A 17,735-nucleotide genomic window follows, 5' to 3' on the forward strand; every position below is an offset into this window, starting at 1 on the left:
AATGTTTGGGGAGATGTATGGAGCTTTTAACCAGTAAATAACAGTGATTTTGATTATTTCATATGATAATTTGTATGTTTTAATCATTATAACTTCATATCTGTAAAATATTGATTTTCATTCCACAATGGTACAATGTTTCCTGGGAGTAGGCTAACAACTAAATTTAAAATTAGATTTTTGTTAAGAATGAGACTTGTAATAGCCTACATTGAAAACCAGATACATATTTTTGTTCTAGTGTTAAGTTATAGGTGTTTAAAATGAATAAGTTAGCTTTAATTCTTAAAAATAGGAATTATTTTACTTTTTATCGTTATGGTACAATGTTGCCTTGAGGCAACACATCTTAAAAAAATATATATATATAAAAATAAAATATAAAAAATATTATTATTATTGTTAAAGTGTACATTTTTAAACAGAAACTACTACTTCTACAAGCATATCAAGATGGGTAGCCTACCATAGAGGGTTAAAAATATTTTTTGTCATTTTTATTGGTATTTATGTAAAAATAAGAGCAGTTAAAACTGTCTGGAAAAAATGGACCACGAATAGTAGGCTAAATTAAGGGGGGTAGCAACGGTGTTTAAAGGTTAAAAGAAAGGCAATGTTGTCATGGAAATGAGCCCTAATGTAGGTGCCCACCATTAACCTTTGACAGCATCAGTCAAGCCGCGGGCGGGGGGAGCGCTGTGGGGCCAGCGCAGACAGTGGGATGTTAAAAAGGAAATTCACACTCATTTCCTTCGTGTGGTTTCGTTACAAATCAACAACATCCTGTTCTTTTGTGGACCCTGCTGCTTGTGTTTCACTGCGGAACATCATAAACGCGCGTTTTACAGCTCGACAGCTCAATAGGCTCGCTGTGAACCTTTTTCCATACGTCTTTCAAAAAAGCCAAGTCGACGCAGAGCAGTAAATATATTTATGTCGGTCAAGTCATAGAAGTTGTTTTTTTTTGGCCGTGTTTTTCACTGCAAGTATGAAGTGCAGGCAACGCAGAGTTTAAAGATTAATCCATGGTTGAACTAATAGGCTACTAGTGACGAAATGTAGCCAACACCATCTGGGTTCAGTGCTTGAGTGTCATGGCCTTGTGAATGATATATAATTCAATCCATCTGCTTATACCAAAGGGCTTCTCTCTTGGTAACTGAATCGCACTGCTTGGCATTTGCTAACCTTATTTGCATAGCCTAGGCTACAACATTCAGAAAGGAACGCCATTCCTGATTTAATATTCGAGTAGGCCTATATCAATCATGTAAGCTGAGCTGAGTAGCCTAAGATGCTGATTGGACCTATGAATAAGTCTTTTGGACTAGCCTATAAATAGTCGCAGACATGTATCAATATAATCAAATAATTGAAATGAAACATATCCCATAATTGTATTTCCTCAATTAGGCCTACATTGCGTTTCATGTAGCAATTGTTCACTTCGCTCATTTGGATCGCGGGGCTCAGTGAGGGTCTGACTGACTGAATGAATGAGTGGGCTAGCACACACATAAATAAGCAGCGTGGCGTGAGACGCAGAGCTGGTTCATTCATGTAATCCTCTCCGACATTGCCCTTGTGACGAAAAGCCTCCCATTCTTCCATTCATGAAATTCTGGTTACACGCTTGCGCAATGAAATTCGGAGTCCTCCCATTCATAAAAAAGTAACCGCTGCATTTGCGCTGTGAGTTCCACTGCCCTCCCATTCACAAAAAAATCTGTCAAGGCATCTGCGCAGTACGTGTCTCACCCTCCCATTCATAAAAAGCCATTTTCCTCATGTAGTTGCAACATCGTATCAAAAACCCAGCGTCTCCACTGCAGTGCACTTCGAACGGATTGTGGTCAAGGTTTTTTTTTATCCCCCCTTACACGCTTTTACCTGGGATTTATATATTTGGAATATACACGAAGACGCTGCATTCAAGAAACAGGGAAATGTCTTATTTCTTTAAACTGGTAAGTTTACGAAATGCTTATTTGCTGTACATTTAAGGGGTGAATTTATTTGCTGATAAATCTTCAAAAAAGCTTATCTTTGGTGTTAGTCTAACGTGAATATGTTGATATATCTGTCCATCGGTCTTTTGCAATGAGCTGGACCTGTTTTTATTCTCTGTATCAATTCTCAACCACGGATCCAACTGTAGCAAGGTTGCGCGGTTTGGGCGAACGACTGGAATTGGCATACGACACGAAATAGCTTACTTTAAATGCAACTCTTCGGTCCTTTCGACGAAGATCGAAAGCTTTGCTAGACGACGTGTTGGTGACGGACATGCTGGTGCCATTTTTATGGGCAGTTGGCTTCTCGCGTTCTATCGCGGACCATTGCGTTACGCTTCTGTGCTGCAGATTTTGCGTTTACCATGAGCAGAGGTCAGAGGGTGATCATTTTCTGTATGAAATCTAGTTAGAATAGATAAGGAGAATAAGTCGATTAAATAATCGATTTATACCTGATAAATTATGCGCAACGTGTATAAGACCACCGTCTTCAACGCACTTGGAAGAACGTCTAGTGTCTCCTCACATAAGTCGAAATGAGTCACAGCTCCGAATCACAACGCGCATTTATCATATAATACAGAGGCATGACAGTATACCAATGACGCCAGATGAAATAGCCTACCTCTCTCCCCGACAGTACGCTTATGAACCAGTGAGATCGTAGGGGGAGAAAGCGCCGTCAACATCTGTAGTGTAAAGGCTCTAACGTTACCGAGAGCTGGTTGTATTCACATCCTGTATGTGCCAAAACAAGCTATGTCGCAACAGGTTTATCCTTTCTAGTGGTTAAATCGCCGTATCTCGCGTTAAAAGATCTCACCAATCTGGCGATAAAGCCGTGCACGCTGACATGGCATAACATAGGCTAGATTAGGCAAGATTTCTAATCTCAATGTTTTTTTTTTATTTTATTTTTTATAAAGTTGCCATATGCCCTGGAAGACGTCTGTCATTTTGCAAACGGTTATTAGTGGCTAGATATCTAGCCCTATGTTTGTGCCGGTACAAGATTTACAGAAAATAATATCCTAAATTTGAACATAGGATAGCCTGATTTGGAATATACAGTGGACAAGAATTGGTTTTCAATAGGTTGAAAATGCAATGAAAATATCTTGTAGTAATTCTTTAAACATTCGAATGTCAAAGTTTTAAAAGCGTATTCCCTACGTCTAAAAATGTATTGCATGAGGTGCGCAAATTAAAGAGAAATTAACAACATGGTAATAATCTATTAATTACACATTAACGTATTGTCATGTTTACCCGTTTCAGGTGTGCATGATTGAGAGTCACCGAGATAAAGTGTTTGAAAATATTCCTTCTGCAATTAGATATAACTCTCAAAGTCAGAGTATGAGTCATACAAGCATGTTGGTCGCCTGCCTTTAGTTCAGTTATCTTCAGTGGTCTTTGTCCACATAGTTGCCAATCCACAGTGTTGCCTTGAAGTACCTCTCAGTGGTTTTGGATCCTAAAATGGACTTCAGTCACTTGGCAAACATGTTTTACTATTTTTACTTGAATGCTTGCTGCATATGGATGGTGGAAGAAAATGGTGTTGTTTGGAAGGGCTAACCATTTGATTAGGATTGTAAGGATTTGGGTGTTTTCGTAATTAAGGGTCTTAAAATTGCTATAACCACCAGTAAAACAAATTAAAAAAAAAACTCTGTTCAAGTGGTACAAACCAATCAGGAAACATCCAAAAAGACAGCCATCGCTACTTGCCAATCATTGTGTTTGTACATTGCGTAGAAGGGAGGGGATGGACTAAGTGACTAGGTCTGGCAGTGGTTAGCAAGAAATGCTAACATTGCTGACAGCAGCTTTCATTCTATAAATTTACCTTGAATAGGTCTAATTTTACACCTACAAAACTGGTGTAATATTTGGTTATGCTTTACAAATATGAATGCAAATGTTAGATCTGACAACCGTATAAAAAGTAGTAGTGGTGTAGACATTTTACATGTAACAGGTAAAAGTTGTTTCTCACATCTTAGATAGTTGCAATTAACCCTTGTTGGGACCAGGCAGACTGTACCCGAGTTCCTTAGGAGGTGGTCAGCTGACAGCAGTTCTGTTCTCTCCCCAGCACTGACCTCCAGGTGCCGCGCCGCTCTCCGTTGGCCGTGCGAGGGACACCGCCCTGAGCCCCATGGAGTCCAGAGTACCCCACCACATCCCCGGCGTCTCATCCTCCATCATGGTACAGCCCTTGCTGGACAGCCGCGTGCCCTACGGCCGGCTGCAGCACCCGCTCACCATCTACCCCATCGAGCAGATGAAGTCGTCGCACGTAGAGAACGACTATATCGACAGCCCGGCGGCCATTGTCTGCCAGCAGCCGCATGCGCAGCCCAAGCACCTGGCCGCCAGCCGGCAGACTGATGCCCACCCACAGCACCAACACCACCACCATCACCACCACCACCACCATCCACACCCACACACGCAGGACTCCACCCACCCATGGATCAGCTTCAGCGGCCGGCCCAGCTCCATCAGCTCCAGCAGCAGCACTTCCTCCGACCAGCGCCTGCTGGACCATGCTGCCCCTACCCCAGTGCTGGACTCGGCCTCCACCACCACCACTACGGCCTCCTCCAACTCCACCTCCTCCTCCTCCTCCTCACTTCCCCCTGCTGCTGCGGCTGCTTCTTCTCTGGGCCGCGTCCCCGGCAGCGGCAGCGGCGGCTTCCAGGCCAAGCTGCTCAGCGCCAAGCCCGCGGACCTGAAGACGGCCGGGTCGGCCGCGCTGGACGGCCCTGTGGGCTCGCTGCTGCCCGCCGAGGCCAAACACCTGCTGCTGTGCGAGCGCTGCGGCAAGTGCCGTTGCACGGAGTGCACGCTGCCGCGGGCGCTGCCCTCCTGCTGGGTGTGCCACCAAGCATGCCTCTGCTCGGCCCAGAGCCTGGTGGACGCCGCCACCTGCATGTGCCTGGTCAAGGGTGTCTTCTACCACTGCGCCGAGGACGAGGACGACGGCGACGAGGGCTCATGCGCCGACCGGCCGTGCTCGTGCGGGCCTGCCCACCGCTGTGCCCGCTGGTCCTTCATGGCGGCGCTCTCGATGGCGCTGCCCTGCCTACTCTGCTACCTGCCTGCCGTGGGCTGCGCCAAACTCTCACAGAAGTGCTACGACGGCGCCCGCCGCCCGGGCTGCCGCTGCAAGGCGCCCGCCGCTGCCAAGGCCGGGGTGGCGGGGATTCTGGGAAAAAACGGGGGAGGCTTGGACAAGCAGGCTTCGTGATGGCCAGCCAGAGGTGGCGAGATGCTTGAGACGTTCGGGGCCGATGGTGGACAGACTGCATTGGCAGAGGATAATCTGAGAGGATATGTGCCACCCACAACCTTACCCCACCCTCTTCCCAAGCTGCTGGAGGTCCTCTAATCATGGTACTTACTCACAAGGATTCAGACTGGATGCAAGTCCTAGTGTCATAGTGTGACATCTCAAAAGAGCAGTGGCAACATTGCATATATTAGCCTGGCAAAAAAAAAAAAAAAAAACACTTGCTTACTTCACAGTCCTGTTTTTACAAGTGCAGAGGAGAACTGTTGGGATGCCGTTGCTGTTAGTTTTTCAGCGCCAGAAGGCTTAACAGCTCTTGTTAATACATTTTGGCCACACATCAAAGTAGCCTACTCACAACTTGTATCACTATAGTGTCAGGTATAGGAGTCAAGTTTCTTAACGTTCAAACTTGTGTTTTGTTCTTTTTTCTTCTGGAGAAAAACAAGTATTGCCCACACTAGAAGTAACAGGAGAAAAGTACAGTGGCTTAAACATAGCATCTGACTTAGCTAAAGACAGAAGTGAATTTATAGCGTATGACATATTACAATCACAGCATGTGCTACCTTCCACTGCTAGGACGTTGTGAAGCTTGTGTTTTGACAAAAGATCTAACGCAAGCTGGAATCTTCTGTTGTCATTAGTAGCCAGTAGGGAGGTTGTAGTCATAGGCCATACTGTTCTAAGACAGGGGTAAATTCCCTTTAAAGGAGGCTCTATTTAAAAAAAAAAAGAAAAAAGAAGTCTTTTTTTTCTTTGTTATTTAATTTATGTATAACAATTAACATGCCTCCACACCTCCTCTCAGATATGCATGTCATGCCCGGATGTGAACTTTGTCAAGGGTTAAACACCAGATCGCTAGATGTTTTAGTGAGATGTTGAAGATCCACCTCAGGGATCATGTTGACCATAGGAAACAGATAAATATGTAGGTTGAGTATACTCTGCATAAAGGAAACAACATAAAGGAGACTATTCTGAATTTCTAAGAGTTAGGTGGTTGAGGAGAGGGGTGGTATTTGTAAGCTAATAATAGATTGAGGCCATAACCTTCCTTTAAGTTTGAAGGCAAGCCACAACGATAGCTGAACCCTCTAGCCTTTTGACAAAATAAACCCACCTTACCATTTAGACTAACTTTTTAGCAGAATCAATACTCCTTATAATGGACAAAAGCACAGTATTATAGATAATGGCCAAACAATCCCCTCTCGGTTCGTGAAGCCCCTGCCCCTGTAGTCTACTACACTTAATATATACCAAACATAATCTAATATTTTTGCTGCTCAGCTGTGTATGTGTGTGTGAGAGAGATAAAGAAAGTGTGTGTGTGTGTCATAAAAATTGTATCTATTTTCTTCTAATGTATGTTTTTGGCTTAAATGGTATTCCGAAGAATTTGCCAAAGGAGTACACTTCCACTACTTTTTTTTTAATTTTTTTTAGAAACATCTTTATTGTGCACCAGGTAGTCAAAAGATGAAAAGTTTGAAAAGGTACTGTACCTTTATTTTGTTAGGATGCCTGAATGGCAGAAAGGGGCTCTGCCAATCCACCGTCTAGATTCACACTTTTTGTATGCGAATGTCATCACTCTGCCACCACACGCACCAGACACTGCACATGATCCTGCCCGTACGTGTCTTGGTGCACCAAGCCGAAACATAACGGAAAAAAAAAAAGAAACACTACTGTTCTTAGTCTTGAATGTATGAGGAGAATTACATTTTTTTGCAGATAAACCCGTGGATAGGTGCCAAAATAGTGATAAGTGGTGAGGCTTGCATAGTTAGGGACGTTGCTAACATGTCAACAATTTGTCGATAATATTAGAAACAAACCTATGCAGGTTACATGTTGTAAATAGTTCCAAGAATCTAGCAATCTTTAGGTGAGTTCAAAATGTCCTGGAAATTGCATGGTACAGTGTAATAATGATTCTTTAAAACACACAAACATGAATATATCTATATACATATATATGTATGTATAGAGAGTTAAATATAGATTATATATATATATATCATTGGCTAATGATTGTGGGTGATGGAAAAGACGAGGGCATGGAAAGGTCTTTTAGTAAAAGCACTTGATTTGGAGAAGTGTAGCTAGGCAATAAAAATACCTCTTCATGGTGTCTCTGGCCTGTTTGAGTGAGGTGCCATTATTTGGACCTTGTCTTTTAGTTTGGAGTAATTTAGTCCCCAGTATGTCTGTTACCAACAGCCCCACATCCAGTTGGTCATTCTCTATTCACTGCTGCAGTCTCAGACCAACACCCCCACCCCACCCGCCAAAAAAGAATCTTATGCTACATCCTCTTGTTTTGATTGACATGTACAGCTGTGCTGCGTAACTCTGTCAAAAACCTCTGGATGGGATTGAACGTCCCTCTCGAGCCACATTCCATTCCATCTGATTCACCAGTGAATCTCTTAGCTGCTCAATGTCCGTCTTTCTGTCTCTCTCTTCCCCTCTCTCTCTCTCTGTCCTGTTTTTCAGTTTATCGTTTTGGCTCTTCTTTTTTTGTGGCTCGGGGGGAGACGGACCACTGGCTCACCCGGTCCTCTGAGCATGCTCTCAATCATCGCTCCCCCACAGGAAGGGAACATTCCATCCCCTCGCCAGAATGCTGTGACTTCATCTCCTTCTGTTCCGTGGTGCAGCCTTTTGGCTATGAGTGTTTTAGCCAATGAGAGCTTTTAATTCACTCAAAAAAGCAACACTTCCTGTGTGCTTGTCCGTGCTCCATGGATCCTTCTTTTTGTCTTTCATTTTCTATTTTCTTTTTTTTTATATTTGCATTGTCGAGGGAAAAGAGCTCTATACTATTTCGTTTTGTTTTAAAATGACAAAGCAGAACCTCCCATATAAAATGTCCCTGTATAGATATATTTATTTTGAAGTTCTATTTTATATAGTATTTATTTAGATGCCTACTTTTTGTTTGTGAATAAAAGCTTATGTCAAAACGGAATGTACATTGAAATTGGAAATATATATTGTTAAATATAAAACGTTGTTTTGTCTTTTATTCACCACACTTGCATCATTACAGTTTTGATACTAGAATTAAGTGAGTTTAGTTAATGTGTATGTCAATCTGAGGGAGGGGCGATGAGAAAATTAGGGAAAGAGAGAGAGAGAGAGAGAGAGAGAGAGAGAGAGAGAGAGAGGGAGTAAAGAAGTAAGGAATACATGCAAATTTGTGCTCCCACGTGTCAGCCACCAATTGGATGATGATATCACATGTTATGACATGCTTCTTGCACCTGTGATTCCTGGAGGCTCCAGTAAGATGTTAGCCTCTGAATCGTACACACACTCACGCACACACACACACACACACACACACAAGAGAGAGAGAGACAGACAGATTGGCAGACAGAAAGACAAATGCAGACCTACTCAAACAAACCTACAAAACACACAAATAGACGTGGCTCTAAGGCTGAGCATCATCTCACCTGACATGCATGTCATACTCAAAAGCCTTTAATTTTCGCTTCCTTTCAAACAATCCCCTCCAAAACACACACACTTTATTTTTTGTTCCTCACACCTGAGGCAGAGATAGACCAGCCTTGAGGCCTGGAGAGTGTCTAATCAGTGTGAATAGGTTAAGGCAGGCTGCAGCTTTCATAACCCTGGAGGAGGAGGGGGGGGTGAGGTCCACATAATTCAACTCAGCCTCTCAGCTGTCCGTACACTTCAGCATATGTGACACAGGAATTACGCCGAGTTGAACAAACGCTCGACATAGCGCAGATGTTGTTTGAATAGTCTTAACAGCATGGGGCGGCGCTGGACAGAGTGTATGTGTGTGTGTGTGAAAGCACTGTGTGACTTTAGTGTGTGTGCATATATGTGTGTTTATGTGTGTGCGAGTGTATGCATGTGCATGTACAGTATGTGTGTCATGTTGGTGAATGTGTGCATGTGCGTGTGCGTGTGCGTGTGTGTGTGCAGAGGCGCACCTTGGCAACAGGCAAGGCAGGCAACTGCTTGGAGCCCCGAGCCGCTAGGGGGCCCCCAACATGGTCTCAGCGCGTTTCCGGTGGGACAAGCGAGAATTTCGTCAATAGAGATTGAATGATGTATTTTGCGTGTTCCTGTCCTGTTGTACAAATAGTACATCTGTACATGTAGGCCCTATATGCTATGGCCTTATAAACAGCGGATCTGTGTTCAAAAGAGTTCAAAGAATCCGCACATATTTAGGCTACTGTGGTAAACGTCAATCAAGGGTGCAGAGATGACGGATCAACATTGGAGTTTGGCATTTAGGCTATTCAATGAAGTTATAGTAGGCTAATGTTAATTGGCAGAAAGATTGAAAATGGTTTGCTACATCTATACGACAATAAACTTCAGCTAGCTAGCGACAGCTACAACTAGTTAAGCAAGGAGATGGTTAACGTTATGTCTGTAGGCCTATCTGTCAGCCATAACGTGTTAATCGCGATGCGAGTAAGGACCATGCACAATAATTGTTTTAATCACAATAATGGCGTGCCGCCAAAGATTTTTAATTTTACACCGTCACTTGTTCTGTTATCAACTATTCTTTTTGGCTGCCAATATTTTGACCCTTTGATGCACCGTTTCTTGTCCTCAAACTGACACAGACACTTGTAAGCTAGGCTATGCTTCTGTCTGCCTTCCTCCTGTAGTCATGAAGATAATAAACACTAATGCAGCTCTGAACTCCTGGTCGGCTGAATGGGCGTTATACTTCGACATGGAATTAAAATATCACTGACACACCTCAAGTTTAAACTATAATCTACGACATGGATCGGCCACAGGCGGCCAAAGCTGCCGCCACTAATATTGTTTGGCCCAGTCAAATTATTCTGGCAGTCCTATTTTTAAAAATATTTTATTTTACGATATCGATTTACAAATAGCCTATTCACCAATCAGACTGCGAGTTGGTGCTTAAACAAATATGAGAAAGAACACCAAAATGCATTGGATCCTGCTAGCTGTACATAGCCCCTCGGCCAGCGCTTCAATATTGCGCTTTTGGCCTTCTTTTTGGAGCAGATAGGCCACCTTGAAGGTGCCGCTGCGTTTCGTAGTGTGGTGTGATATTCTTTTCAACAGCGACAGCGTTCAGATACACAGGTTTTGCATTTGTGAAACCGGGTAACGCAAAACCCAAAATTTTCTTTCCATTCCTCTTTATAGGCCCAGCTATTTTTCTCCCAGCTCCAACTCCTGTAGTTCGCTTCTCACTCTGCATGCTAATATTTCCTGTAAGCAAACAATAAACATTGTAATATTGTCAGGAGATGGGTAAAGCAACTAGCTTATTTAAGAATAAAAGATAGACTTTATCCAAAGAAGTAATTAGAATAAGTCAGGCGTGTTAAACTGTCCATCAATGCCAAAATTATTGTAGCCTAGTGCCTAGTGTTGTAGTGCCCACATTTACTCTTCACAATATTGAAAGGGGACTTAAAACAGAGTTCATCAAGATAAATTAATTACTAATTTTGGGTATAGGACCCCAATAAAAACTATTTCACTTCTATACTTTATATTGTTTTTTTATTTATCTATTTATTTATTTTATTCTTTACATTTATATTTTCAAAATAACAAGGTTTTTCATGTTTGGAAAATTTGGAATAAAAAAAAAAAGGTTTTATCTCATTTTTCGTTGGTGTCAGATTATTTATAGCCTAACATAATGGTGATGAACACTGGTCGGTAGGGCTCCCTTGGAATTTTTGTTTGGGGACCCCACAGACTCTAGAATCGCCTCTGCGTGTGTGTGTGTTTTATGTGTGCACAGGTGTATATTTGGGGAGACACGTCAGAAGTTGTTCCAATAAGAGTCGTTTCATGTGGAGTGAGGCCAAGAGGAATCAAACCCGGAACCTTTTTTATATCACCTGGGCCTCCCCACCTCAGCACCTGATTACAGGTAAACAGGGAGAATTCCCTCGTGTGCGAATGTGTGTGTGTCTGTGCATGAATGTGTGTGTGCGTGTGTGTTCTGCACCTGGAGATGCAACTGTTGAACTAATTTCCCTCTGGCAGAACTGAACTTCCACTTGAGCCGGAGGCACTAACCCCACCCCCGCACCCACCACACACACACATACACAATCACTCAAACACACTTTACACTTTTACTTGCCTGGTCTTCTGTCATCCGCCTGCTCCAGGTGACATACACATGCGTGTGTGTATTTCTCACCAGCCTCATCCACTGTCTAAACACACACACACACACACACACACACACACACACACACACACACACACACACACTGTACAACAACGAACCACATACTCATAAATACTCATCAGGGTTGGCTTCCTTCACACAAACATCAAGTCACCCTCCTCAGGAGGAAGTTCAACCAGTGTCAAGCTATAAATCCCTGTCAAACTCCCAACACAACAAGCCCTCAAAGGACACACTCTTTTCCTGAACTGTGTCTGCTGCCAGTGGTGCATTGAGCTCATGTTAGCATTAGCCACACACACACACAATGCTTTTAAAATGAGGTCGCCACACCCCTCTCTACTGCCCTGTGCTGCTGGCTCACATTACAGTTTGAACTCAGAGAGGTCATCCTTATTAGCATGCACATCCTGTGCACACTCATCCTTTTCTCTCTCTTTCTCTCTCTCTCTCTCTATCTCCTTTCTCCATCTGTCCCCATCTTCTTTTCTTTGCATGTTGTATTGCCTTTCCAAGGCTAATTCTTAACTTTTGCGTATTAGCTTTCATGTCATGGAGGGCATCCCGGCTGCAAGACAATACCCAGTGTGAACAGGCAGTTAGGAGTATGCATGTGGAGCTGTTGTTTAGTGTTGGCCAGCCCTGACCTCTCTCATGAGTGCCAGTCTCACAAACACACAGATACAATGGAGCGGCTCCACTAGTGAAGCAGTCAATGCCACTGACACAGAGGTATAGACCCTTTCAACAATAAAAACAAAAACAAAGCTTGAGCGTTCTATTTGGTTCCCAATCTACTTCCTTTGCATTAAGATAACATATGGAATGTTAAAACGGAAGCCTTGTGGGGCCAACTATGATGCTGATAATGGAACTCTCTTGAAAGGGTCTATATTAAATATACATTTATTTTCAATAGCCAACCCTATGGCTATAGACCCAAGAGGAAGAGGCATAAATGGTGTTCACAGGAGGTTCAGCAACCTGGCGCAGCACTGCACGTGTGGCTTCCTGTGGTCCGGCGCGGTACCCCTGCGGCCACACGGCCCCTTCTCCTCACCGACTCACTGGACAGCAAAGCGGGAACGCGCAACTCTGCCAGTGCCAAAGTGGGACCAATTAACATGCACCAGCAGCCGCCACGCACTGCTCTCTCTATCTTTCTTTCTCTTTCTCTCACTCTCATTCACACTCTCCCTCATTCTCTCTTTTCTTTCATATCCACTGTCTCTCATTCTCTCTATCTCTCTTTCTTTCTCTTTCTCTCACTCTCATTCACACTCTCCCTCATTCTCTCTTTTCTTTCATATCCACTGTCTCTCATCCTCTCTCATCCTCTCTCTCTCTCTCTGTCTCTCTCTCTGCTTGGCCTGCTTTGGTGGCTGGGTCACGTGGCTGCGCTGTGCCGCGCCGCTCGGCTCTGTGCGCTGTGCGGGGGCCCCTGGGTCTGGGAGCAGTCGGAGCATTTCCTAAGTGAACTCTTCCATGCAGCCCGGCCTCCAGCAGACATCCTTCTGCAGATGACATATTGCAAAACTCCCCTGCACATCTGGTGCAGTACTCACCAACCCCCCACCCTAACACACACACACACACACACACACTACCACCACCTTCTCTCTGTCTTTCTCATTGACAAAAACTTCTCATAATCTCTTTTTCTTGAACACAGTCTCACTCCACGTGTACACTCTTTCACACATTAGCAGGCTAATTATATTACATACACTGATGCACTTACTCACACACACACACACACACACACACACACACACACACACACACACACACACACACACACACACACACACACACACACACACACACCATCTTTACCTTGGCCTATTATACTCTATATATGTCTTTCATATCTCTCTCTCTCTCTCTCTCTCTTTGGTACCAAGTCAGTGGCTACTAGCTGGTCCAGGGTCAGGGCCCAGGCTGAAGATCCAGATCAGATCAGTCTGGAGGATCCACTGGCCACAAACGCCGCCACTCGAGAGCATCCTGGGAGAGGAACAAACTGACCGGTGTAATGTAATGCCACTCAGCCTGATGGACAGGACAAGGTGAGAACCCCACCCAGCACCCAGCACCTTGCACTGCCTGACTCCACCAGGTCCCAGTGTGTTATGAGATTCACACAAAAAGAAACAGAAAGGAAACCTTTATGACAACCAACACCAAAAAATAAATGAGAGGAGGACAAAAGACAGTGGAGGAGAACAAAGGCATGGGTGAAAGGGGCAAGGGGGTGAGAGAGAGGAAAAAAGAAAGAGACAGAGAAAGGGGGAGTGCAAATGAGAGAGAAAGAGAGACCAAGAGAGAGAGAGAGAGAGAGATAGAATTGAATCCACGCCAAAACGTTTCAGTGAGCACCAGCCAGACTCCCTCATTCTCCAAAAGCCCGTGGAATCCAACCGAGCAGAGCCTTTAAACAAAGAGCCAGTGTCCCCCGATCACCTCCCCTCAGCAGCCCTCCTCCTCTCCTCCGGAAAGCACTTCTTATCACCCTTTGCTGCCTGGCTGGTATCAGAGGGGCAGGTTGTGCTAACACCCGGCCTAAATGGATTGCGCTGCTCCAGAATATAGTCGGTTGACATGAAAAACAACAAAAAAAAAGGTCTGGCAAGTGTTTTTGCGCTTCCCTCCCCAACTCTTAAGCAAGACATTTGTTATTCGAATGGACAGATTTCTTCCTGCCACCACCCAACAATGGGGAACCCATTCATTATGTCGGAGGGGAATATTTACAAGGAATCTCTACACCCTAGATTCAAAATGGGCTGTTTGTGTGCTAGATCTAGAGCTCACTTGTTATGTGAGGGGTCCGTCTATGGGGGTGATTTGAATGTGGTGAATTGAAAGTTGGACTCCTATGCCTGTCGTGTGCAGATGCACGAGGGCACCACATCTATAGCCATGTGACCTGCACTCAGCTTTTCTGCATGTTTTATTAAAGCTTGAAAATGATTTGCAGTTAGCCATGTCTTAAATAATGCAAAACACACCTTCACTTCACACCCACATACACAGCCACATGCACGACGCACCAATACACACACAAACAGTACTTTTACACATGCTGACACACACAGCTTTAGATACACACACACACACACCCACATCTATGCACACACACACACATGCTTATTGCACTGAAAAACAGGCCCTCCACTGAGTGCAGCCATCCCCTGAGGCACTGAAGGGGCCAGGCAGGCCAACACACACACACACACACACACACACACACACACACACACACACACACACACAAACACAAACCAAACTTGGCTTCCGACGCCCACTTGGCCTGTGGAGCAGTGCATTCCTGGGGATCTCATTGTCAAAGCCAAACACTTCCTCTGCTACACAGCCAGCACTGCTGCAATTACATTGCAGACATCACACACACACACACACACACACACACACACACACACACACACACACACGCACACGCACACGCACACGCACTCTTAAGTATTTGTGCATATGAAGAGCAAATAATTATATACACTTATAATAAAGCATTAATTTATTAAGATATTTGTGGATTTAGACAAATACACAATGCATGCATATCGAAAGAGTCAGGGGAAAGGCATAAGTTAAGTTGTCACACTGGATAAGTTACCACATGGTACATTTCTCCAAAACTAGGGGCACACTCTCAACAAGTCAACATTTTGTGACCTCTGATCAAGGTCACAAGAAAATGAGCTTATCACAATTTTCCTACTTTTCAAAATAAAACTATGGCATAGAATAGATGATTTGCTACATTCGATAGTTGTTTCTGCCATGTCTGTGTGGAACTCTTTTCAAACAGTTGACCTAAGGGCTGTACTATGAAGCAGGGTAACTGGCTAACCCGGGTATCTTTGGGGGTAACAGGGGGCGCTGAAGCAGTGTTTTTAATATGAAAGATTAAATCTATTAAAATACAATTAGTCTGATTTGCTTAATAATCAAGTGCAACAACTTACCCTACTATGGGAAAAGTTGTCATAAGTGTCTCAAGTCAATGTTTAATCATTTTGCACTGAAATATTATGACAATACAATGAATATGAAATATGGGCCCATGACATAGGCCTGTCACATGGTACAACCCTTGTGTATATATAGTCTATTGTGAGAGAATAGTGTGACGGCCCCGTTCTCCCTATGAGAGACTTAGTGCACATCTGAGGAAACACACATTTGAAAGCAAGCCCGACTTTTATTATCAGGCAAAAAAGCCTCAGGACTTTAATTCGTCCTGAGGATTTAAACGGAAAACACTCTGATACATGAACACATACACACACAGAGAGAGAGAAAGAAAGAGAGAGAGAGACAGAGACAGACAAACACTCAATGACTCACACCCCATTCACCTTGTAGACTTGACAGGAAGTCTTGAAATAGCTGACCTAAGTGAGGAAATGGGCTATTTCTGAAACCGTTGTGTGTGTTTCCGTATGAACAGATTTGTGCGTGTGTGTGTGTGTGTGGATGTGTTTGTGTGTGTGTGTGTGTGTGTCACCACGCTGTGTGCAGTGTGGCCTTAAGCTCCTCTGTTCATTTCTTTTCTTCTTGGTCCTGGCCTGAGGTGTTTCCAAGTAACTGCAGCAAGCAGCCCCTGAGGAGGAGGACCACGGGGAGCAGGGAGCGGAGCGGAGAGAGCAGGGAGAGGAGCAGAGGAGCAGAGGAGCAGGGAGCAGGGAGCAGAGGAGCAGAGGAGCAGAGGAGCAGAGGAGCAGGGAGAGGAGCAGAGGAGCAGGGAGAGGAGCAGAGGAGCAGGGAGAGGAGCAGAGGAGCAGAGGAGCAGGGAGCAGGGAGCAGAGGAGCAGGGAGAGGAGCAGAGGAGCAGGGAGCAGGGAGCAGAGGAGCAGAGGAGCAGGGAGAGGAGCAGAGGAGCAGAGGAGCAGGGGAGCAGGGAGAGGAGCAGAGGAGCAGGGAGAGGAGCAGAGGAGCAGGGAGCAGGGAGCAGAGGAGCAGAGGAGCAGGGAGAGGAGCAGAGGAGCAGGGAGAGGAGCAGAGGAGCAGGGAGAGGAGCAGAGGAGCAGGGAGAGGAGCAGGGAGAGGAGCAGAGGAGCAGGGAGAGGAGAGAGGAGCAGAGGAGCAGAGGAGCAGGGAGAGGAGCAGAGGAGCAGGGAGAGGAGAGAGAGGAGCAGAGGAGCAGAGGAGCAGAGGAGCAGAGGAGCAGGGAGAGGAGCAGAGGAGCAGGGAGAGGAGCAGGGAGAGGAGAGAGGAGCAGAGGAGCAGGGAGAGGAGCAGAGGAGCAGGGAGAGGAGAGAGAGGAGCAGAGGAGCAGAGGAGCAGGGAGAGGAGCAGGGAGAGGAGAGAGGAGCAGGGAGAGGAGAGAGGAGCAGAGGAGCAGAGGAGCAGGGAGAGGAGCAGAGGAGCAGGGAGAGGAGAGAGAGGAGCAGAGGAGCAGAGGAGCAGGGAGAGGAGCAGGGAGAGGAGAGAGAGGAGCAGAGGAGCAGAGGAGCAGGGAGAGGAGAGAGAGGAGCAGAGGAGCAGGGAGAGGAGCAGGGAGCAGAGGAGCAGAGGAGCAGGGAGAGGAGCAGGGAGAGGAGAGAGGAGCAGGGAGAGGAGAGAGGAGCAGAGGAGCAGAGGAGCAGGGAGAGGAGCAGGGAGAGGAGAGAGGAGCAGAGGAGCAGGGAGAGGAGCAGGGAGAGGAGCAGAGGAGCAGAGGAGCAGAGGAGCAGGGAGAGGAGAGAGGAGCAGAGGAGCAGAGGAGCAGGGAGAGGAGAGAGCAGGGAGCGGGGAGAGGAGAGAGGAGCAGGGAGCGGAGAGAGCAGGGAGAGGAGCAGGGAGCGGAGAGAGGAGAGAGCAGGGAGAGGAGAGGGGAGCAGAGGAGCAGGGAGAGGAGAGAGGAGAGAGGAGCAGGGAGAGGAGAGAGGAGCAGGGAGCGGAGAGAGCAGGGAGAGGAGAGAGGAGCAGGGAGAGGAGAGAGGAGCGGGGGAGAGGAGAGAGGAGAGAGGAGAGGGGAGAGGAGAGAGGAGCGGGGAGAGGAGCGGGGAGAGGAGAGAGGGGAAAGAGGAGAGGGGAGCGGGGAGCAGGGAGCGGGGGGTGAGGATCACTCCACTGGCCAGACCTCACTGGTCACTGGGCTACCAAACCAAGAGGTGGACTTAAAATGTATTTTGTAAATACATACAGTACCTTATGCATAAGGTGCCTATTCCATGTATACTTTCTTTCTTTCACACACATACTG

General features: G+C 45.6%; 1 protein-coding gene and 1 long non-coding RNA gene across 3 annotated transcripts; both read left to right on the forward strand.

Annotated features, from left to right (window-relative positions):
• The first annotated feature begins 1,794 nt into the window (after window positions 1–1,794).
• spry4 (sprouty homolog 4 (Drosophila)) lies at window positions 1,795–8,310 on the forward strand. Of its 2 annotated transcripts, XR_006031997.1 has the most exons (3): window positions 1,795–1,967; window positions 4,117–5,420; window positions 7,825–8,310. XR_006031997.1 is itself a non-coding variant. In XM_042093223.1 (2 exons), the coding sequence occupies exon 2, from the start codon at window positions 4,180–4,182 to the stop codon at window positions 5,272–5,274; it is 1,095 nt and encodes a 364-aa protein (XP_041949157.1). In that variant the 5' UTR covers window positions 1,795–1,967; window positions 4,117–4,179; the 3' UTR covers window positions 5,275–8,310. The 2 variants fall into 2 exon arrangements, 1 of the variants encoding a protein (XP_041949157.1); XM_042093223.1 differs by having other exon boundaries at window positions 4,117–8,310.
• Window positions 8,311–12,859: 4,549 nt separating this feature from the next.
• On the forward strand, window positions 12,860–16,195 carry LOC121709685. The gene is made up of 3 exons (XR_006032010.1): window positions 12,860–13,076; window positions 13,429–13,593; window positions 16,122–16,195. It is a non-coding gene; the product is annotated as an uncharacterized LOC121709685 (long non-coding RNA).
• Window positions 16,196–17,735: the final 1,540 nt, after the last annotated feature.

Source organism: Alosa sapidissima, chromosome 5 (genome assembly GCF_018492685.1).
Source record: "Alosa sapidissima isolate fAloSap1 chromosome 5, fAloSap1.pri, whole genome shotgun sequence".
In the NCBI taxonomy this organism is placed as follows: Eukaryota; Metazoa; Chordata; class Actinopteri; order Clupeiformes; family Clupeidae; genus Alosa; species Alosa sapidissima.